The sequence below is a fragment of the Furipterus horrens genome, unplaced genomic scaffold (assembly GCF_987537825.1).
Source record: "Furipterus horrens unplaced genomic scaffold, mFurHor1.1.pri manual_scaffold_6, whole genome shotgun sequence".
Lineage (NCBI taxonomy): Eukaryota > Metazoa > Chordata > Mammalia > Chiroptera > Furipteridae > Furipterus > Furipterus horrens.
In genome coordinates, this window is record NW_028327176.1 from 106,387,240 (window position 1) to 106,411,174 (window position 23,935).

Below are 23,935 nucleotides of genomic sequence, written 5' to 3' on the forward strand. Positions count from 1 at the left end.
CTAAGTTTTTAATTTAATAAATCTTCTCAGCAATGTATAATTAGAAGCTACATGTGCACTAACTGCTAATCTTCCACAGAAAAGTAGAGCTTTTCTCGAGTGTTTTAACAATGCACAGCCAACTGGTATGAAACCCTGTGATTCTTCTCCTGATTGTCGCCCTTCTTCCATATTCTCTCCATCTTAGGAATCACTGAGTTGGACAAGAATCTGGAAAGATTATTCATGTCATGGGTTAAATCCAGGCTTTAGTCAGGAGGACCAGGTGAACATTTATACAGAAGAGCAGGATGAGGCAGGAGAATGTGCACCAAGCTCAGAGTCACACGCTCCCTCACTGGCTGTATGACCTTGCATAGTCATTGGAATCTCAGCCCTTCTTCTGTAAAAACCAAAACAGGGATAATAATAATTTTTCTATCACAGACTTTTGCAAGGATCAAGAGAGATTCTGCATGTAAAGTAACACAATATTTGTTATGCATTATACCAATACATATATGTGTATATGTACAGATGTACATTGTAATTATAATGTGCAAAATCCTGCAGTCTCCCTCAGCAGTCTAATCCAAAGACAATGGGCCCTTATAGTCAGAAGTTTTCTTTACTTCTTATTGAAATCCTTTATTCTAAAAATTGAATTAACTCAGTGGAGTAGAAAGAAGAAGGTAGCTTCATATAATTATGTGATGGCCAATGTGTGAAGAAAGAGCATTTCATTCTTGGCAAATCTTTCCTCTATACTTCTTCCTGACCTCTCCAGTCCTTCTCACCACTCACGGAGCATCCTAGATCTGCTTTCAGTGTAGGGATCAAGCCCTGAACCCTGAAAGGTGAGTTAATATTACTTCAGTTACTTCACCAAAGAGACTTACTACTATAGGACACTTTTGCAAGCTTCATAATTCACAGAAATAAATCTCTAATGATATAATTTAAGGCAATAAAATAAGCTGTGTTCTTGACCAGTTGTTATACAGGCTAAGTGCTGCACAAGATCCATGTATGATAAAGATGGACACAGATCTATGGGAATTGAATGTTAGGGGGCCACTGGCAAATGTATGTGGGGATATAGACAGCACTTTACAGCAGTAGAGTGACTCAGTGCATGACAAGGAAGTGGAGGCAGCAGTTTCTGGATTGGAGGGATGGGATTATGGAGAGTGATACTGAGATAATGCGAAATTAAACAAAAAAAGATAAAAAGGAATGTGCCAGAAGAAAGTCCAATGATGAGAATAAAATTGTGAACCTAATAATTTATGGAGCAAAATCAGGGAATAAGTCTGAATGATAAGAACTATGAATTAGCCTTGAAGGGAAAGACTCTGGTTTTATAGAAAAGTAAGTGAGAACCAGAAAAGGAAGTTGTGAACCCCAGGTTAGAAAGCCAATTACATAGGAGCTCAAAGATCAGAGTCCAAGTTTTCTGATTGTCAAGACAAGCCCTTTCCACTAAACCATCCAACCACTCTTGCTGAATCATTGTCTGCTAGTTACTAATCCCCAATCCAAAGGGAGTTATTGTAGTTAATGAATAAATACAGTATAGAAAAACCCACTGCAAATGCACAGGTCTACAGAAACACTAAGGGCATCTTGACCTTTGAGTTTCCTTCACAATTCCCTCCCACTGAAGTTCTTCAGTACAGAATATTCACTTTCCTTAACTATAAACTGCCTTCCAGATACTGCAGGTTCCTATGCTGATGCCAAACAGGGACTCAGGTGGATAGAACTGCCACCCTCAGGGAATTTCTGGCTGAATTAGGTTCCACTAAACCTTGAAAATGCTTTCTGATAGATAAACAGAGTACAGATGGGAAATCAAACCAGCGTGTGACTGGGCATGATTTAGAGCAACTGTTATTGATATGACAGATCCTAGCAGGCAGCCTCATGAGAGCCTGGATTTCAGTTGCAATGCGAGTAGGTGAAATGAATAATTGTGTTTCTGACTTTCTGAATTTCCTATATCTTGACAGTAGTTATTACAGCCATAACTGGGCCATGTATATTCTAGAGAGGTTTCTGGTTTAAGGATCTAGATTTTGGGGAAAATAAACAATATTCAAGGTATCATCTATGTATTCATTTTTTATGGTGATGAACACTTTTTACATGTTATGAAATATAAGTTTTTAACTTCAGAGGAATTACAACAGTCTGTTACTAACTCTTCCATCATCTTGAGCAAACATTTAAATTCTTGATTAATGTTTAACTATAAGTATACTCAGTTCAAGTAAAGGATCAGTCTCAGGATTCCAGCGGAGTTATCTCGATAATTAGAATTCAGGCTCCAAAGAGAAACCTCAAGGATTTATATACTGGATATAATAGAAAGTGGGAGCCATACCTGACCTGTAGAGAATGTGGACTGGATATAAGATCTTCATCTTCTCTTATTTTATTACAGAAATTTGGATGAAGAAACAGTATGCATCTCAAAGAAAAGTGGACCCAGGAGCCGGTTTCACTAGCAATCACACCATTTTGGAAGGTACTCGATTCAAAAGAGCCATTTTCAAAGGGCAATACTGTGGAAGTTTTGGGTGCTGTGAAGACAGAGATGATGACTGTGTCACTCATTTCTACGAGGCGAATGCACTGTGTTACTGTGATAAATTCTGTGAAAGGGAAAATTCAGATTGCTGTCCTGATTACAAGTTCTTTTGCCAAGAAGAGAAGGAATGGCCTCCTCACACAGAGCCTTGGTATCCAGAAGGTAGGCTTTGGGAAGGTCTTGAAGGATTGTGTTGTACTAGTTCATAACAAGATCTGACAAACTTTCTCTTTCTCCTCTTCCTTCCTGCCTCCTTTCCTCCCTTCTGTCCTTCTTTAAGAAAAAACATGAATATTGGGATCACCACAATACATTTCTCTGGGTTTAGATGCAGGGTGTGTGAATGACACTAGCACCATCTGTAAAGTTCTGGTGTGACGGTCATGAATGCTGGTCTTGATCCTGTTTTGAACACACACTCAGCTTTTATAAATTACTGGAAACTTTTTTTCTTTCTTTGTAAAATGCATTGATGACAGGACTCTCAAGTTTTCTTGAGTGTAACCTCTTAGAGAATCTGATGAAAGTCACATGATCATCTGAAGATTCATGCAATATTTTACTTACTATCTCATAGGATCAATGGACCTCCTAGCATTAGAATCTGTGGTTTTGCAATGCCATTAACACTAGTACGAAAGCAAAATATAGTCAGCAACCCACACTGCCTAATACCAAATAGATTCCCCATTTGTTTTTTTGTTTTGTTTTGCTTCACCAATCTGAGATTTTAAAACTATTAAAAACAAAGGAGAGCTTCATAGAGGGTAATTGTAAAATATAAGATTGAATGGGTAAATACAAATCATTCATAATAAGAATGATGGTATTTACCATAGTGTTCTAATTATGAGAATGACCATAGATTTTGAACAATCATTATATTCAAGATTTGCAAAAAGCATAAAACTCTATTGTTACACTTATATGAGGCCTTATTTCTGTGTCATCCATGATATCAAATCTCCTCGGCAGGAATGCTGGTTTAATCAGAGCTTTGTCATACCATGGTAAATGGGTATGGTGATTAGAAATTACAGTTAGGAGAAAATTTAATATAAACTAGAATTTGGTATCCTTCAAAATCAAGATCTTGTTGGAAAACCCAGATGCTCTTGCCTTCATTCTCAATGTCATCTAATTTCTAAAAATTGAGGAAATGCTTCTTAAAACCCATATGTATTAATGTTAAATTTTCCTGAGAATTGTCATTTATCTCAGTCCTTTGCATTTATCAATAAACAGCCCAGAAAACATTTATTTAATACTAAAAAGTGGCAGATACTCTACTAGGAATGGGAGATTTACATGTACATCAAAAATTATTCATTGAATGTCTCCACTGTGCCCAGTATAACACTTAGCTCTGGGGCAACTAAGGGTAAGAAAAAAAGGAAAGATCTTATTCTCATTGAAGTGACAGTCAAGGTGGTGGATGTGCGTTTCAGATATTTAACAAATTTACTGTACAATTTCAAATAGTGATAACTTCCCTGAAGGAAGCATTTAAGGTGCCATGAGAAAGTATATCAGAATATAACATTAATGTCTAAAATGATATATCCATTTAGCCTGGGGAGTGAGGAGAAGGGATCTGACCCAAAGATCCAAGGGCTATTTCAGATCTGGGACTGAGGAGCTTGGGCCAGGAACTAAAAGGAGGCCACCCTTTCTGGATTGTAATGATTACTGGAGGGTTGGGGGTGCCATGAGATTAGATTTGAGAAGTGAGTAGAGGTCAGATTATGACAGGATTTATAGGTCATATTAAGGATTTAAGAATTCTGTTAAAACTCATAGAAAGATGTTAAGTGGGAATAGGGTTGGCTTCATGGGTAATGAGCCTAAATATTATGTATAAGCTGCAGTGCTTTGGATGGGCTAAATATATTTGAGCTTTTCTTATTTGAGACATATAACCTCTTTAGAAAAGTAATTACTACTTCTTCAATGTTCTTTTTTGCTTGAGAGATAGAATTTGGCTAAGACTTTAAGATCATGTTTTAGGTAGAATTTATGTTGGTGTAGTTTTTATTCCATTCATTATGTAGGGAAGCAATTAATCATTTTTTATTTACTAGGAAAAAAGTTCACATTAGACTATAATTGCTCTCATGAAGGTAATTTTTTCTCATTTTTATCTCGCTTATAGAAATAGCTGGTTGAAAGAAAATACACCTTTGTGCAAAATTAGCTAACATAAAAAACAACAGTGTATTATTTGTGCTATTTTTTTGCATATATACATATATATAGTTACTTTCCTCTGAGATGTGAATTGTTAATTTGCTGATCTATTCAATATTCTTTTTCAGTTATCAAATACATAGTATTGTCTAGTGCTTTGTACTGCAAGTATCCTAGGAGCTCTTTTAAAACAGTGACTTAAAACTATGTACATTGTCCTGAGGATTAAAAACATCACATCCCTTTTGTATAAACTGGAAGTAGGGCATGTTGGTAAATATCCTCCTTCTGTGTTTTCTAACTCATCTCTGATGATAACTTACAGTAATTGGAGGATTTCAAGTGTCAAGTAAGAAAACAAGTGATAGAGTTTGAAATGGAACCAGAGTGGATTTTCCAGGCAGAATCTTTTGGTGTAGCAGATCTTAAGAAAAGAGTCTCGTATACCATCTATTGCGAACAGACTGAAATTAACTGGATTATGCACAACTCATGTTCATGTCAGTAAAAAAAGTATGTAAGCCACTGAAACATTTGCATTGGATGAGGGTTACTGACTCCTTCGCAACTTTCTTAACCACATTATAATAAAGATAAGTCACATTTAAACTCTGCCATACATACTGATAGTTACAAAAAACATATCTTGGAAGGAGACATAAGCCAATTTATACAACTTCTGTAAGTTTCATACATCTACATTGGGTGAAAAATTTGTAGGAGGGACATGTGAAAATATGACAGAGATAAGACTTTGTCATTGTTATAGGTGGTGTCAGGGGATGAGAAATCCTCCTACAGTGGTTGGCCATGGGACCTTTTAGAGATCAATTCTAGGGCACCAGGTGTAAGAGTAAAGGTTTTTGACCTTAAGAAATACATTTAAGTTAAGAGGTATAAGAGTGAAATGTAACTTTATTTTGTCTAATACACATAAAGTGAATACTGTTAATTTAACCAAAAAGAGAGGATTATTTATATCCAATATGCTGATTAAAAAGCCACTAGTTTTATCAATGGGAGCCCATTTCTGACATGTCTAATCTAGATTTAATCCTAATCTAAAATAGGTAAAGCAGAACTCTTGATTTCTTGCCCCAAGCCTGCTCCTTTTTTCAGTAACAGATTCACTGTCCCTGTATTGCTGAAGTCAAAATCCTAGTGAGACATCTTTGATTCCTTTATTTCTTCATTTTCCATACTCGATCCATGACCCATTGGCTTTGCCCCTAAATTAAGCCCATTTAGTTCTCTCCATCCTACTATCGTGCAAATCCTTCAGTTTCTGGGAACGCTACCCCAGCCAGCACAACAGGAGTATTATGGGCAGAGGCATTCTGGGTAAGGCCTTCTAAGTCACTGTAAAATATTTGGTCCTGTTCCCTCTATCTATGTTTCTGATATGATGTACAAGCAATATTCATGGGGGATGATTAAAAATCAGCTTTGATTTTACCACTCACTCTCCCTTTAAAACTAATCAGAGAAGTATTTATAATTCCCTTGACTTTGAGTTAATATAAATCATTGCATGAATTTTCTATTGTTCCTAGATAATAAAGTTTTAGGGTCTCTTGAAGTTACAAACATAGTCTACATTCATTTATTAAAAGTGTGTAATCCTGGGTAACAATTAAAGCTTTGAACTTGACTTAAAGCTGAATCTTTCCCTTCCTCTTTGCCGTGTCAAGGAATCTGTGGTCCAGGAGAGAAGTGGTTTCCTTCCCTTTTTTCATGATTATGAAATGTCAAAAATCCGTAGGAAAGAGGTGAATAGATGCAACTGCACGGGGATTTTAGATTCATTCACTAAGCAAAATATTGAGCTGTGAATACATAATACATACTGAAGAGGGACAGTTGTAACATGTTTCTTACAAAACAATTTTTTGAAAAATCAGAGGATGGGTAATTCCATAAGTGGCTTTTGTGATATTGTGGCTGGCAGTTAGACCACATCCCTTAGACTGTTTTCTAAACGTGTCAATTTTCTCCTAAGATTGAATGACTAAAAAGTTAGAATTCCTTTTGTTTAATTAGGGTTTGTTGATGTGATCTATCAATTACATGTTTCTGTCAAAAAACTTTTCACATGACAAAGTAGTAGATTTTACTACTTTCATAATTAAACATGATTTTAAAATTTGATAAATTGTTTTCTCAAAAATTTAATATGTAACCAGGGCACTATTTTCACAATATCTTACAGATGATTTTTATATGGTGATAATTCACCATTGATCTCTTTGAGTAGTTTATATAATCTGGAAAGCTAGTTGATAACTAGTTAATAGATGAAAAAATTGGATTTGGAACACAAATAGAAGCGATATTATTAATTTCATGATTTTTTTTTCTCCTGATCTAAATCCTGAAGAAAAAATAGAATTCAATGAAATAGTTTCATATTTTGTGTAGTCATATGCAATTAATCACATTCACTTTTGAGACTTGATTAGATTTTTAAAAATGAGAAATGATGTAAGTTTATTTAAACTTTTATTGCTTAACTATTAAAACAGTTATTTTTTGAGCATGGTTAGTGGTTAATTCCGTGGTAATCTAGTTTTTCATGCTTCACAGATCCTCTCTGTTGGAATATAATATGCAGTTTAAAGATAAAAGCTTATGAAATAAGCCCAGAAAAATTTGATATGTAAACCTTGACACAAACCAGATGTGAATTTCCATCAGATTGGCACCACATATTTTTGCATAATTGAAAAACTAAACAATTTTAGATTACTTGTTGTGTTAATGCACCTTATTGCTCAATTTAGAATTTTCACTTGTTTACATGCTATATTGGCAGGTTGCCTCAGAGATGGTCAACATTATGAAGAAGGATCAGTAATTAAAGAAAACTGCAACTCCTGGTAATGAATTTAAGTAGTACTGAACTAAATCTTACTGCTCTTGTGTGCTTTCTTCAAATAAAAGGAACATGTGTGAAACAAAGCATATATTTAAATACAGATGTAATCATAAGTCATAATGTATCATATATCTATAGTTTGTATAGGCACATTTAATTTTACTGAAATTTAAAAGCTAATCATGAATACAAATATAACACAGGGGAACAATTTTTAACATAATTTCTGTTGAGTTCGATTTTTTCAGCTTTTTTAGACTTAAATAGGCATGCTGATTTCAAAACTGCAGTTAGTTTTCTTCTATCACGTCAAGTTTTTTTCAGTACAGCTTATCTTAATGCAACCACTCTAGGCTAGATTGAGCCTGAATTGAGGGAAGTGCTAGTGCTCTCCTGTTGGCTGAGAGCAAACCTCCCTTGAGTGGGGAGGGGTGTGGGATGACCTTGGAGACCAGCAACAGGTTCATACTTGTCTAGGCTATTCAGTTACACATGAGACAGTGTGATGAGAGGTTGTGTGCCACTCTATATAGTGAATCGTATTCTGAAGTGTAGTCTGAGTTCTTGTCTATATCCAAGGAGTTAGCAGAATTTATTCTTTTATTTACATACGTACTTATTTCCTTTCCTTCAGAGCATGTCTGCCTCTGCTATTTCTCATCGTAAGTACCTAAACAACCCAGATTCACTTTGTTATATTTGTGCAGTTTCACCATTCCCAGTCAAAGGACAAACATCAGTGCATTTGTCAGGCAAGCCTATTTTGCATATTTTAAAGTACAACTCGGTGACCAAGATAAGTCTTGGGCCCCTCATAGGGTGTGCAAGCAGTGTGTCGAGAGTTTAGAGATGTTGACCAAGGGAACATGTGATAAATTGCCATTTGGTGTTCCTATGGTTTGGCGAGAGCCCAGGGATCATTCAAGTGACTCTTCCTTTTGTATAGTGAAAATGCCAGGATATAACAAGGAAAATAAATATAAAATAAAGTGTCCTAGTCTACCATCAGCTATATGCCCATTGCCAGTTTTCATTGAACTATCCTCTTTTGAAAAGCAGGAGGATGGTGAAGAACTAAGTGACAGCAACAATGAAGATTTTGAAATTGAAGATGACTCAGTTCCTAAGGGATTTGATCAGCATGAGTTGAATGATTTGGCATGAGATTTGGGACTATCCAAAAAGGCTTCAGAACTCCTAGCATCAAGACTGCATGAGAAAAACTTGCTTGTAAAAGGAATGAAGATATCCTACCTTCAAGCAAGAGAAAGTGCATTTCTGCAGTATTTTTGAAGTGACGGTGGCTTTGTGTATTGCCATAACATACATGGTTTAATGGAGGAATTGGGAATTCCAATCTAGAATGCAAATTAATGGCGACTGTTCATCGATAGCTCAAAGCAGAGCTTGAAGTGTATCCTACTACACAATAGCAGTTTATTTGGTGCAGTCCCAACTGGCCATTCAGTTTGTTTTCTTGATGAATATGAAGACATAAAGAGAGTCATTGATCTGTTGCAATATCACAAGCACAATTGGACCATCTGTGTTGACCTTCACATGGTCTGCTTCCTTCTTGGTCAGCAACACGGATACACCAAGTATCCCTGTGTTCTGTGTATGTGGGGCAGCGGAGCTTGTGAGAAGCATTGGGTGGCATCAAATTGACCTTCAAGATCTGACCTCAAACCTGGTGATCCAAACATTCTACATGAGCCACTTGTTGGCAGAAAGAACATTATATTCCCACCTCTGCACACAAAACTGGGTCTCATGAAGCAATTTGTGAAAGCTTTGCCAACTGAAGGAGACTGTTTCAAGTATCTCATTTTGGCATTTCCTAGCCTGTCCTTTGAAAAGATAAAATACCTTAATATGTATGTTTGGTAGCAGAACTTTACTACTTGTACACAATTTGACTTATAGTAACAATATATAGCCTTTATATGAATAAAATAACTCTACATAAACAGTATATTCAGATAATTTTTTTTCCTTTGTATGTACAATTTGTATGACTTTTGGGACAAAGGGAGGGTGTCCTGTAACGTAAAAAGCTGACATGATAGAGATAAACTGCAGCTATTTTGGAATCAGATACCAAAGGTTAGTAAAAAACAAGTGTCAGATCTAACTCAATGGAAATTGTGTTCCCCAGTGTAATTGATTTCAGAGAGGAAGGGGAGAGAAAGAGAGAGAGAGAAAGAGACGAGAGAGAAATGTTATCTCCTATATGTGCCCCAACCAACAGCTCTGCAACTGACTGAGCCACCTGACCAGGGCTCATGAATATATTTTTTATTGCTTGAATTTGATGTTCATGACTGTGATCCTTCATCACACAGTAGGCCTGTATTAACTATATCTCTTAATTATAAACATTCTGATACACTACAGATAAATCACGTGTCTTTGAACACAGTAACTATATATAATAACAGGCTGCTTTAACAGATTATCCTGTAGGAAGTTTCCAATTATAAATACATTGAATCTACATCTAAATTGATATGTGTTTTTTAGACTTCAGTGAATGTGTGATCATTTTATGTATCAATTTCCTGTAGTATAAGATAAGACCATATTGAGTGGTAGCTAATGCATGTGTTATATATTTATTTATTTTTTGCCAAAAATCAAATAGGCCTATGGCTAACTTTAATCAAAATACATTTTAAGCCTTAACAATGTGCAACGCTGGTTCCTAATTTTGTAAATGTACTCCATTAATGCCAGGCCACTTTTGTAATTTTTAATTTTTTTTGCAGCACATGCTCAGGACAGCAGTGGAAATGTTCCCAGCATGCATGTCTTGTCAAACCAGAATTAATTGGACATATCAATAAAGGAGACTATGGGTGAGTGAAATCTTGCTTTGCAGGCTTTTTGGCAGTCCTCTGTTACTCCTCAGGTTTCAAATAATGTATTTCCTATCATTTACTTCTAAAAATAGTCATTATATCAAAAGAAAGAGTGGGAAATAAATGGGAAGGGCGGTAGAAAGGCTTGTAAATGTGGGATGCACAGAGGTGAATATATTAAGTAATTAAAATGCACAAAGAAGAAATATAGGGCATGGTCTTAAATCGGCTAGAAAGGAGCAGTGTCATGGTGTGAATGAGGAGTGTAGGGGAAGTTTTGGTTTGGATAAGTATTCAGGCAAAATCAAAAAGTAGACAAAATTGATTTATTCGTACCAATCACATGCTCATCTCTCTTGCGTGCAGTCTAGCCTTATGAGGGCAGTGTTATATCTTGATGATGCCCCAAATAACCAACCTATTCTGACCATTTCAATGACATGCTGATATCTAGTCAATTTCACCTATAGAGTCAAAAGACTGGTTGAGCAATTTTCTTTTGCTAATAACTAAAGATAGGGCTGATTGACACTTAAACATAGGAAATAACTGTTTGATGTTTTTTGAAAGATTAATAAATTAGGTAGCTTCTCCACTTACAAAGAGGAAATTAAGATATAGGTACTAACACTGGTGTTTTTATTGAAATGAAAGAAAGATAGGCTGGTTGGTGTCTGTTTCAGAATTTCTCCACTGCCATTGATCAAAACTCTATTTATTCTTGATAACATTTTACACATTTTAGAAAAAAATTCACACAAGATAACTTATTGTCAAGCAACCCTAAAAGTGAAGTGACCCTGAAATGTATTTGTATTTTTATTTTTCAATTTTTATTCATTGATTTTTAGAAAGAGAAGAAGAAGAAGAAGAAGAGAGAGAAAGAGACATCAATTTGTTTCTACTTATTTATGCTTTCATTGGTTGCTTCTTATGTGTGCCCTGACTAGGATAATGCTGTAACTGAGCTACCTAGCCAGGGTTGAAATGTATTTTTAAAAATTAGAAATATCAGTTCCTTCCACACTTTAGACATATGTTTCCCAGCTCAATGGAGACATTATTTCAGTGTACCCAAAATACTTTCGTAGGAGACACAAAACATGAAAAGTCATATTTGTTGACATTAATAATTTTAAACTATTCTCAATTCCTCTGTTTATGTATGTGTGTACATTAGTACATAAGGTGATAATTTAAATATTTTTAGGGAAGACTCATTATAATTTTCCATGGCTAAGTGATAGTTAAACCATTAAAAGAACATAAGAATATGTTTCATCATAAGACACGGTCTGAATCAGGTTCTCACAAGCATACACTTCCAAGAAGCCATCATAAGCAGCCCACCTTTTAACAGACTCATGAGAAACCACAGTATAAAGCAATGTTGCAAGGAGTACATTAACAGTACAAAAGCTGTTGGGAACACTACCTTCTTTGGAAGGAAGAATTTTCTTTTCATCATTTGTGTATTGACAGAGTACTCTGGGACTATTTAAGTGCCATGGACTTTGCCTTTGAGTAGCAAACTTAAATGACTTTAAAAGAATAAAAAGTGAAGTGTAATTGAAGCAAAAGGAAATATACATGGGCCAAAGGAAGAAAAGTTTAGTAAAAGACATAAGCTATTAAGAAAAGGAGTGAAACTCAAATTAATTACTGGGGGAAAATGGGGAGAGGAAGTGCTTGAACTTAAAAGGAAGTTATAAGTCTCAGATATTTTCTGTTCCTTATGCTCAAATTGTTTTCATGTGTAAAAACAGAATTATAAATCACTTATTATTTATTAAATGCTTTTAAAAATAGCCTACATACAAATATATACAACCTATGTTTTAAAAAATTTATTTATTGTGTCTTGGTAGTGTATTAGATGCCAGTCATTTATTCAGTCTGCATAACCTACTTCAGGAATTATTTATTCCCTATATTATTTTAATTCAATCAATTAATAATAACAAAATGTACTTCTTTTGTGACACTGCTAAGAATACAAATAAATAAATTTTATCTTAAAGGAATTGACAGCATGTCATACTTTGTAGAAGGATTTATAATGATAAGGCAGTATATATTGAATAAGTGATAAATTAGGGGCTCAAGTATTAATCAGCATGTTAGTGAAATAAAGGGATATAGGTAACTGTTCCAGTTGTCTGACACTCAAAAAACAAGTAAGCAAGCAAACAAACAAACGAACAAAAAACATTCCAGAATTTAACAGCTTAAAACCACAAGCCTTTTATTTGTTCACTTCAGCAATTTGGGTGGACTTAGCTGAGGCTCTTTGCTGATTTCTCCTGGAGTAACTCATGTATCTCCAGACATGTGGAACCTTAACTAGGGCTAGCTTATCTAAGATGGCCTCACTCTCATGTTTGGCGGTTGGTGCTGGGCCCACGTGTCTGCAGCAGGCTGGTCTTAGCTTCTTCACGTGGCAGTCTTCTAATAAGATACGAGTGGGGCTGCAAAGGGCCTCTCTTGTTAAGCTTGGTATTTGCAAAGAATCAATTCTGCTTTCTACTGGACAAGTCACTGGACCAGCCCACAGTCAAAGGTAGGGAAATAGGCTCCTCTTCTTGATGGAAAGGGCTGCAGAAATTTTGTGGCCATGTTAAGTGTATCATATCTCTAAACTTGATTTTTCTTATGAACTCAAAATCCAGTCTGTTGGATAAATTGACCTTGATTTTTCCATTGGTTTTTCAAAATCAGCATACCCTCAACTGAATGGATTAACCTCTGATCTCTCCTTAGTTATTGTATCCCTCTCCACGTTGTCAGCCAACCCAGAAAAGTTGAAGTTAGTTTGATTTTTCTTTCTTCCTCTCACTCACTAGGCTCTTATAATTCTCACATTTCTTTTAAATATTTTCTTTATTTCTTTGCTATATTCCAGTGCATTTCTTTATGAAACTTTGTGTGAAATGAGCTGACATATCTCTGTTTCCAGACTGATCAAATTCCAACCAATCCTTTATACTTTCATGGTTATCCTTCTAAAACAAATGTTTGCCACCTGTGATCTTAAAAATGCTCACTGGCGCTCCGTTGCTTATGCACTTTTCCCAGCCTCTGTCTCTCTAGTCCTTCTCATACTTTAAGCATTTGATTTATCTGCTGTTCCCTAAATGTTCTACCCAATTTCAAACTTGTATGCTTTGCTCCAGGGTTGCCTTTAGAATGAATGCTCTCTCCTTTCACAACTGGCCACAAAACAAATTCTCATCTTTCCAGACTGAGCACTAAAGTCACTTTCCGTGAAAAGCTGTACCAACGTCCTTCAGGCAGAGTTATGTTATATCCTCTACTCTGATCATACTTTCACCTACTGCTAATAAATGACACATACTAAAGTCATTTCTATCCTTGTTGTCTATTTAGGTATAAGATCCTTAAGGGTAAATAAACTTATTTCAATGTTCCCAGTGTTTATGAGAGAATCTAAGAAATAAATTAAAAATGCTCAGTAAATGATAAAATGGATTAGAAAGAAAGGATGAGTCTAGGTCAAAAAGGATGGTGTAGGACTTTCACACTTATTCTGAGCATGTCATATTAAAACATACATTTAGTGTTGTGACCTTCTACATACATACACATTCACATGCAAATGCACCAGTACACATACATACACCCCTAGATATTTATAAACAGTACTTACCTTTACTGTGTGCAGTAAGCTCTAATACTTCCTATTTTTCTCCTATATTCTATTTTGTTTTTTAAAATACTGACCCTTGCTCACTAAATTCAGTGATTGATTAATTGACCAACAAACCTGAATGTTTAGAAACTACTAGTGTGGGGCACCTAAAACATACTTTACTGATGTTATGATTTTTTCCAAAAGGCTGGTCCTGTTAGTCTTTTAAATAATGCTACAATACCTAATAGAGTCAGAGGATTTCTTTTGAAATTCCTTGGGTGGTAGAGATTGCACTTTAAATCTATGGCTTGAAGTTGCTTAAGATTTTTATGAACTAACAGGTCTTATTTAAAAAAGCATTAATTTACTAAGAGTGTTATTGAAAATTGAGTTTTATCTTCAATCATTCATACTAGCCTATGATTATTATAAACAATTTATTAATAAACACAATAGAATAAAGTTTATATTTAAGTACTGAATACATATTGCCCTCTATTTGTAGCCAATTCAAACAAGTAATGATTAAAATACTTTCATTTTTCTCATTTTTCACATCTTAACATTAAGGAATTTTTGTTGTCTTCAAATTTCAGTATTATAATTTGAAAGCAAACCTTTTTCTATGTAAGGGCAAATAATATGTCTTTAGAAAAATACACATGCTTTTTATCTATTTTCACACCAATTGAATTTATATTACTGTGACTATTATTAATAACTAATGTCATTGAACAGTTGACACAAATTACCTCCCTTAACATGATAGAATATTTCAATATTTGAGTAAAATATTTCAATAAAATTAATTAGCACTGATGTAATCTTTTAAAGAATACCTGTTTTATTCTCAATTTTTTATGGATACTTCTTTTTATGTGGTCAACTTCTTCTCAAAACTAAATTATAAATAAAACAGATTATCTTATTTAATCTATATGTACATTTCTACACATTGATGCTTCTATCTAAAATACATTTAAGAACACTTAAAAGAAATTGCATATATTGGTCATATGGCCACTTAATCGCTTTATAATTTGTAAAGATTTTATATTCTTAAATTTATTCTATATTGATATAGCCTTAGTTTTCTCATATGAGTCATGAAAGTAATTAAAATAGACCTCATGTGCTTCACTACTAGAGTAATCAATAATGCATCACTTATGTAAAAAATTTCTAGCTTGCAGTAATGGTTCCAATTTTGTGAGATTTGCTGTGGTATAATTTCAAAAATGTAAATGAACATGTATTTATAAAAGTGTTATTACATAATCTGTACCTATTTTTGTCCTTCGTTTGTAAGGCAGATGGACAGCCCAGAACTACAGTCAATTCTGGGGAATGACTTTAGAAGAAGGTTTCAAATATCGTCTTGGCACCTTGCCACCCAGCTCCATGCTTCTGAGGATGAATGAAATGACAGTAAGTGTTTTCTCTCTCTGACTTTTGTAAATGTGTGTGTGTGTAGGTGCATTCATATGTCCATTTAAAGAAATTTTAAGTAAAAAAAAAGAGTTTTGAGCTTTCAGAGTTGTAATTCTGTCGTATAAATAAAAAACCTTCCCCAAAATGGTTATATCCCTCAAAACTTCATTTAGAGGCTTAAACTTTACTAATATCAATTAGATATACCCTCCTATCTTCAAGAACAATTGTGTGTTCATTTACATTGCTAATGATTTAATAGAAATTTGTGTTTCTGATTATTGGTTGTTCAGTGACCCAGTGCTTAAGAAAGACATTAGTTGTCCTTGTTTTTTTAATAAACATAGTTATTTTTGTAAATTAGTCTCATGAACTATCCATTATCACAAAAGGATAAAATAAAGCCAGTAATTATAGACATGTATGCTATGATGATTAATAAAGTTTTATCCTAAAAAATCCTCAACATTTCGCCTTGGCTAGTTGTCTTGGTTGGAGTATCGTCCTGTACACCAAAAGGTTGAAGGTTTGATTCCAGTCAGGGCGCATACTTAGGTTGAAGGTTAGATCCCTAGTTGTGGTGCCGATAGGAGGCAACCAATTGATGTTTCTCTCTCACATCAATGTTTTTCTCTCTCTCTTTTCCTTCCCCTTTCTCTAAAAATTAATAAATATATCCTTGGGTGATTAATTTTAAAAAATTTGTTAATTCTCAACATTTTTATTGAAAGAACATCTTCAAATTTTGCCTGATGGCATGACAAACTCCTTCAGGAGATTTCTGCATTTCCTGACACTTATGCTTTGTACTATTGTATTGGTTTTCCTTTTCAATTTTAAGAGGTGTTATCATCTGATAATTGGTATCTTGTATAAATAGGCTTCTGCCTGTATAATTATCATAGGCTTCTAATTCCCACTGCTATGTTTTACGACCTTGAGATGTGTGGTGTCTCTCGGGCACATACATTTTGCAGTTGAGATGTCAATTGTATTCAAGGCCCTTTAACAAGTGTCCAGGGCAGAGCTGGGCCCCCAGAATGCTGCAGTGCAGCCTTCTCACTCTGAAGTAAAGACACCAGGTCCTGGCTGTCTGGAAGCTCTCAGCATCTCAGAGAAAACAGGGGTGCTGTTGGATAAATTGTAAATCCACAGGTTTCTCATTAAACGTTTAATGTTATTTGCTTTTGAGAGATGTAATTCCCTGAGTTATTATTCCAATTTCAAATTCCACTAGTAAGGCCTTCTAAATTATAACTAGTATTAGAAAAGCTAGTAATAACTGCCATTTATTGAGTAGCTGTGTGTGAAGCACTCTTATGAGCACTTTCATACATCATCTCAGCTAATTCCCACAGCAGCTTGATGTAGAGGGTACTATAATTATCTGCATCTTAAAGAAAAGAAAATTGAGATTGTGAGTGGTTAAGTCACACCAAGACAGAGAGACATGAAAAGGCACCACAGAATTACTTAATTTACAGGGCCAAGACATATTAAAAGATCTGCCCCACAAATAGTCCCCAGAGTTCCAGCAGAATCAGTTAGCTTTGGCCCGTTGAAGTGCAAAATAGCAAAAAGCCTTGTTCAGTTTTCAATCCAGAGCCCACTTTATGAAATGACCAGCTCAGATGTATTTTTGGATCTTTCCTATAATCAGTAAGCTATAAAATTTTTACAGGTGTGGCTCAGATTCATGAGGTTTAGTGACCTAACTGTGTCATCAATTCTAAGAATCATTCTTTTCCTGGCTGTTTTCTTTTTTCATTTTTGACCCCATATGGTAAAAAAAAAAAAAAAGGCAGAATCATTTAAGAAAAGAATAAATTCATACCTTTATAAGGATTGCTCTTTCCCTTGCTTTTATGGAAGGCCCCAGTCAGCCACATACTGGGTGTAGATATACATTTTCTCTATATTATTTCTAACAATTCCTTTTTCAGTTTTAATTTTTGCAACTTGGAATATTTTATATTCTAGAAAAAACAACATACATGTCTTTCCCAGATTGCCATTCACCATTGCATAGTAAAGAAAATTTAATTCTAAATCATTATTGGGGGTTGGGATTTGTTTGTGTCGAAGTCACTGGGGCAATATTTAAATTAAAAATCTTAATGATTAGTAGTTTCAGAAACGTTAAATTACCTAATGCTATAAATTAATGTAATACAGTGGACTAGTAATTCCAGGAAAGTAATAAGGAAAATTTGGCTGATCTGTAAGAGTTGCATTTCTCACTTATGATGTAAGGCCAACAACTAGCTTCTTATTTCTAGGGCACAGTAACTTGAAGACTGAGAGCCTTTCAAAAGTTTCTAAGTGTTGATATTGTCTTAATGTCTGGTCAGATATAAGAAAATCAGAAATATAATAAGTACTTCTGAGGAAGAACATGAAGTTAATATGAACTAAGGTAGACTGGTAACTAGAAGAACTAAAAAAATAGGTTAATTCTTAGCCTGGTGACTACATAGAAAATCTCCACAATATATCAAATTGCCTCTGAGTAAATTGAAAATGAATTATTTCTGTATGTTCCCCCAGTTTTTTATACCATTTTCAACATAGGGTGTTCTGTATGTACAGCTAACTCAGGCCGTTGACAACACTGGTAATGGTTTTGCTGGGAACTGCAGAACATCTTCCTTTCCTTGACCGATTACGTAGATGCAAGTTGGGTTTCATGAAATTCTTTACCCTGGGTGGGAAGGAAAGCCATGAGTCATTCCTGGTTCCCATGGAAGCTCCTCTCTTCCCTGCCTGGTTTCCTGGGTTCATTCCTTGGCTTATGTCACTATTTCGAATGTGTCAGCTGAAGATGAGTTAGTTAGAGGAATATCAATAGGGGCTGTACACAGAGTTCTATAATCATATACATATGAAAAGGCTGTTTAAGCTATATGAATTAATTTAGTGGAAATTATTTTTGTGTGTGTAGAGTGTGAGTGGTAATGAGGAATGGAAATATGCTGATTATAGCATTTTGGAAACAGGTAATTTAAGGATTTTGGAAAGCCTTTCCTGGATGGCAATCCTAAATAAGGGCAGACAAAAGGAAAGATAAACTTAATGTTTTCTCTGGGTATGAGCAGAGCAGATAAAAGAAAGTTAAAAAGGAAAGAAGGAAGCCTGAGAGGGTCACTTCTTAGATTACATAGCTTCTTGCTGAGCACAAAGGCTATTTCACCCACTTTAGGATTATGTCTAGTATCAGGTCATCAAGTGCTGGCTGATCAATTCACACTTAAATTTTTCTGAAAGTGTTATCTTGAGATTGTTCAAAGTCATGTCTCGATTGTACAGTTCTGTTCTAAATTGTTCTACTCTCTAAATGTTAAGAACAATTGAAATAATCAACCTTCTGTGTCAGTCCCTTGAAACTTAAGTTGTATGAACAGACTCACAAAGGAACTGATTAGGAGCAGGGCTTCTTCAGAAGAACCAGAGCTCCCCACAAGAGTTTTAAATTCTGCTCATGGAGTCTTTTGTCTCCTTGTACAAAACAGGTTACAACATGGTTTAACATCATATCTTCCTTATGAAGATTCATACTATTCATTAGTATATTGAGCACACTGAGAACCTTTATTCCAATACTTTTTTTACCCAGTGTTTCCTAAATTCATGAGCTCAGAGAACCTTTTTGTTTTTGTTTGTTTATAATTATTATTAATATTTCCCAAGATTTAGGCTCCACAGAGCACACTTTAGGAAATGCTAATTTAAGCTGAAATATTAAGAGTGCTGAAGGAAGTAGAAGTATATTCATATCAAGCAGAAAATTCTCAGTGTCTCAGAAAGAAAAACATTGAGCCAACTAATTATTGTGACTGCATGCAAAACTGGCATTGACTGAAGTCCTTTGGAACGATCAGACATATCATAGTTGAAGTCTGTTAATAGGCATGGGTAGACCAGTGCATTTACCTATGTGTCACCTTTATATACATTATACTGCCAGTGTGCTTGGGTCTCAATCTAGCTCCTCCACTTCTTGCCTCAGTTTCCTCCTCTGTGAAATGGTGATAGCAGTGGTACCTAGCTCTTAGGGTAGTAAAAAGTCCATGAAACACTAAATGAGAAGTGTTTAGCACAGTACAGTACTTAGAAGGTAAAACACTAAGGAAATATTATTATATAAGTTGTTCTTTCTCTCTTGGATTTACTTTAGGAGAATATCAGGGTTCTGAAATAGGTCAATTCTGTAAGGACTAAATGATGCAAAGCCCCATTTGGAGGACTTTACTTCATAAAGAAAGGTGTAGCTCTGGATTTTTTGGCCCTGATGGAGTTTACATATTCCTGGTGAATCTAAAACTTTTTCTGCTATGCTCCTAAATCAAATAAAATCATATCAAAGCAAATATAATCAAATCAATTCTGTAACTGATTGTTTTTCCAGACATAATATTCAAGTGCTTTTGAATCTGGGAAATAACTTCATAAAGCTTCACCGTGTTATATCCTATTATGAATATTATAAATATTTTGAATAAAGATACTATTTTCAAACAGAAATGGAGAAATTAAGAGTTTATTTCTATACTCAGCTCAGCTGAAAATAAATTTTAAAATAGTTTTTTTTTATTTCTGATTCTCCAGGGAGAACAATAAAAATCATTTAAGAAAAGCTATTACAGATAAGCATCACATCTAAGGTGAAGCTATTTGGACACTATTAAAACACTATTAAACTGGTATAATATTTAAAACCAGTAGCTGTACTATATTATATGATATGAGTCTGATGTATGTAAAAATGTTCTAAATATTTTTTGTCAACCTCATAGCTTACTAGTACATCTTTTCTCACTCATCCAATATAAATGACTTTAGTGTGTCTTAGTTGGCATTACGAACAAAAGAAAAATAATGTTTTTTTTTCCTATGGTCTATTGGAAGTCAAAATCCTATTTTATGTATTATATAATAACTTTTAAAGCCATCATTGAGGTTAGAAATAAAAACTTATTTAATAAAATGGATATTTTATCATTGTCTAGATAACACATAGTATTTGACTGAATTTATTTCTCTAGTCATTAGTTATAATAGGAGGAATCTGTTTTCTTCCTCTCTGAAGTACATTTCAATGGTAGCAAAAAATGAAGGAGAGAAGTACCTTTGGAAAAAGTCAAAGTGAAGTTTTTGGCAAGTTTAGTTTTGACCCTTTATAGGTCATTGAAATTTTCAATTTGATTAGTAATAACCCTGCCTGAGCAAACATTTCCCACTTGATTCTAATAATGTTTGTCACCTGTATAAACAAAAGGCTGGGTAGAAACTAGAACACTGACTAGAAAAGTGAAAAACATATTAATATAGTTATGTTCTTTATGTAATATTGAATAAACGGACTATTTTTCCCATAAAATGATGTTTAGTTCCACATACATAAGGCAAATGACATCAGGTTTCTTACAGTAATTTATAAAGTATAGTAGGTGCCCATCGATGCTGCAGGACAAGGCCATGACCAGGTGTCATAGAGAAGCCTTGCCAGGTGTGTATTTCCCTTAGCTCATCTCAGCATCATCTCATCTGTGTGGTCAAAGAGTGAGCAACTAAGAGTTTTAAAATTCAAAGAGCATCAAAGGGTTACTTAGGTCTTCTCAAGTCTCTGTCTTCTCTTTCTTTCCCTATTTGGCAGAATGAAACCCCAAACCCTTCAGTACATTTTGGAAAATATACACCCAGCCTCACTCCTTAGTCAGTTCCTGAGTTTTCAGTTTCATTTTTCTACACTAGTCACAGTTTGGTGCATAACAGTGTGATATATATTAACATGATGTTAATAAAACACTGTGGGGCAGAATTGATCACTGCAAGACAAATTTTCCAAAAAATAAAAATAAAAAAAATTAATTTTGTCCCTCTCTAACAATAAATACTTGGGACTTTTAAAAAGTAGATTTCTGAAGCGTTTTGTTGTGTTATTATTACAGGTACATACTCTCTGGCCTCCCCAAACCTTGATCTTTCTCGTTCATATTGTGGTTCTTCTCAAAGTTTATTCTATGAAACAATAGTCCTTTGATCTGCTTCACAATAAAAATAATGTGGAATAAAATGCTTCACTGTGGGTCATAAGCATTTACAATCATGGACATTATTTTTATTTATTCCAGACTCACAACTCTTAGGTAGTTTATAAAATATATTGCAGTGAGGAGAACAAAAATCTATTTAATTTTCAAAACCAGTGTTTTTCAGAACTGTTTGGTCAATTAACTCTTTCTTTTGTAATTATTCACTATAATACTTCAAAACTAGTGTTCTTAGAAACTCATTTTAGGAAATATCATAGTTCATCAATTTCTAGATGCATTTTCTTCATGTTTTTTACCCTCTGAAATGGGAATGTGCCTTACATTTGATGATGCCCCGGGTTCGCTGAAATGTGGTTTTGCCCTAGCAGCTTCCATGTCAGTTTTGTGTGCTGTTTTAGTGATGACTAGGCTCAGCTGAGGGATACAGATGTCCAAAATGATAGTGGCTTAAATAACATAGAAATTGATCTCTTACCAGCAATTCTGGGGTGGGTGTTCCTCCACTAGAATTGCATTTCTTGGTGTTTGCTTCCCAGGCTTCTTTCTTCTTACTCCATTTTCCAGAGCCTTTATATCCAAGGCCATATAATGGTTCAAGAAGGCTTCTCTATGTTTATCTATTATACTCAAGTTCTTAACAGCAGTAAAAGAAAATAAATCAATAAAAAGTAGTAAAAGCAAAGTTCCAGATGTCTCTTAGGGAAAGTTCCCAGGTTCTTTCAATGATGCATTGTCTTATATCCCACACCTAGTAGCCAAGGAGGGCTAGGGAATGTAGTCGTTTTTCTAAACTTGCATGTACTGCACTAAGATTGTTATTGCCGTTAATAAAGGGAAAGCCTATGAAGGGGAAAAGCCTGGAAAACTAGCACTACCTGCTCTGGTGTTTTTCCTGAATATTGATATTTACAAAAAGTAGATCATTAAAAAAATTACTCTATAAATAGGAATTAGAGAACTATGAAAGCACAACTCTTACAGAGTTAAGGCATGATGACAACTATTGTTAAAGATGAAAAATTCATTTTGCCAGTAGCAGCCAGAAAATTAGTTCTTTCCTCTCCAATATCAAATAGTTTAGAAGAAATTTTTTGGTATACATGGCCTTGGATTGTCAAGGTCAGAACAAAGTGATATTCTCTGTTGCCGCCTTTGATTCTCAGGTCCCTCTGATTATCGAAATTTCAATGGGGGAAATTGCAACTAGAAATATAGTAAGTGATTCACATAGTGGATATTGTGCAGACATGGACTTGTAGTAAGAATGTCCAGAATGTCCAGAATTTGATTCGTTTTTTCTCAAGCTGTTTTGCTATTGTTTCAATTACTCTTTCAGAAGTTTTGATTGAATTAAATGCAGGAATGACTGTAAAAAATTTTCTAATGTTAACCACTGTATTTAACTTTTATATTTGTTCACAGTATCTTTAATCACTAATTTCTAAATGGAAATATTGAAGTAAGGAGACTGTTCAAGTTTAACCTCAAATTTGACTACTGTTCATTTGGAAATATAATTAGATTATGACTAAATTATCTATTTAAAATGTAAATTTCTACCTATTTTTGCCATTGTCATTTTGGAATTTCTGTCACTCTCAGCTGATCCTCCTGATTCTTTTGCTTTATTAAGCTATCTTTTGGCCAAAAACAAACAAACAAAACAGAATCATTTATTGAAGCTAGAATTCAAATACCAGGTCCTGAAAGCTGTTATTCTGTGAATTTATCTTAATTTATAAGTTCTTAATCAATTACTTTACAGGGAAATTATGTAATAATTTAATGTAAAAATAGTAATTACTTACTTAATAATGAGATACAATATTTCCTGTTTTTATTACATCAGATTATCTGGTATAATAAGGCAAATAAAATTATAAAGTAATATATCCACAGCAGGCTTATATTTAAGAAAAATAATGTTAAATAAGTGGTTAAAAATCTTGAATGACCCAATAGGTGAGCTTCATGAACTGATCTAGTTTAGTGGGCTGGTAAAAATGTTTGAACAAAAATGTTAATTTACTTGTTTCTCTATTGCCTTACCTTATTGGGAAGGATTAGTCATCTATACTTTTTAATTTTTGCACAATATAAATGATACAAACAAAAATGCATACTGATATAATTTAACTTACTTTGTCCACAGGGGAAAAACTGTTTTTTCAAAAAGATGAAATCTACCAGATAGATAGGTATCTTCTTATTATTACCAGATATTTATTGAGTACCTTCCATGTATAGAACTCTGTGGTAGGCTTTGAAGGAAGTCAGATTCTAAATAACTCAACTCTGCTGAAG

The 23,935-nt window shown here is 34.4% G+C and overlaps 1 protein-coding gene across 3 annotated transcripts in view; it reads left to right on the forward strand.

Annotated features, from left to right (window-relative positions):
- Nucleotides 1–1,873: 1,873 nt before the first annotated feature.
- Nucleotides 1,874–23,935, forward strand: part of TINAG (tubulointerstitial nephritis antigen) — a 79,405-nt gene continuing 57,343 nt past the window's right edge. For 2 of the 3 annotated variants that reach the window (XM_090282606.1, XM_090282608.1), the window contains exons 1-5: nucleotides 1,874–1,935; nucleotides 2,426–2,734; nucleotides 7,572–7,635; nucleotides 10,403–10,492; nucleotides 15,461–15,575. In XM_090282606.1, coding sequence (XP_090138732.1) covers nucleotides 1,881–1,935; nucleotides 2,426–2,734; nucleotides 7,572–7,635; nucleotides 10,403–10,492; nucleotides 15,461–15,575 — 633 coding nt within the window. In that variant the 5' untranslated portion in view covers nucleotides 1,874–1,880. Of the gene's footprint in view, nucleotides 1,936–2,276; nucleotides 2,735–7,571; nucleotides 7,636–10,402; nucleotides 10,493–15,460; nucleotides 15,576–23,935 lie in introns of those variants that run through there. The other variant, XM_090282607.1, reaches the window with a different exon arrangement.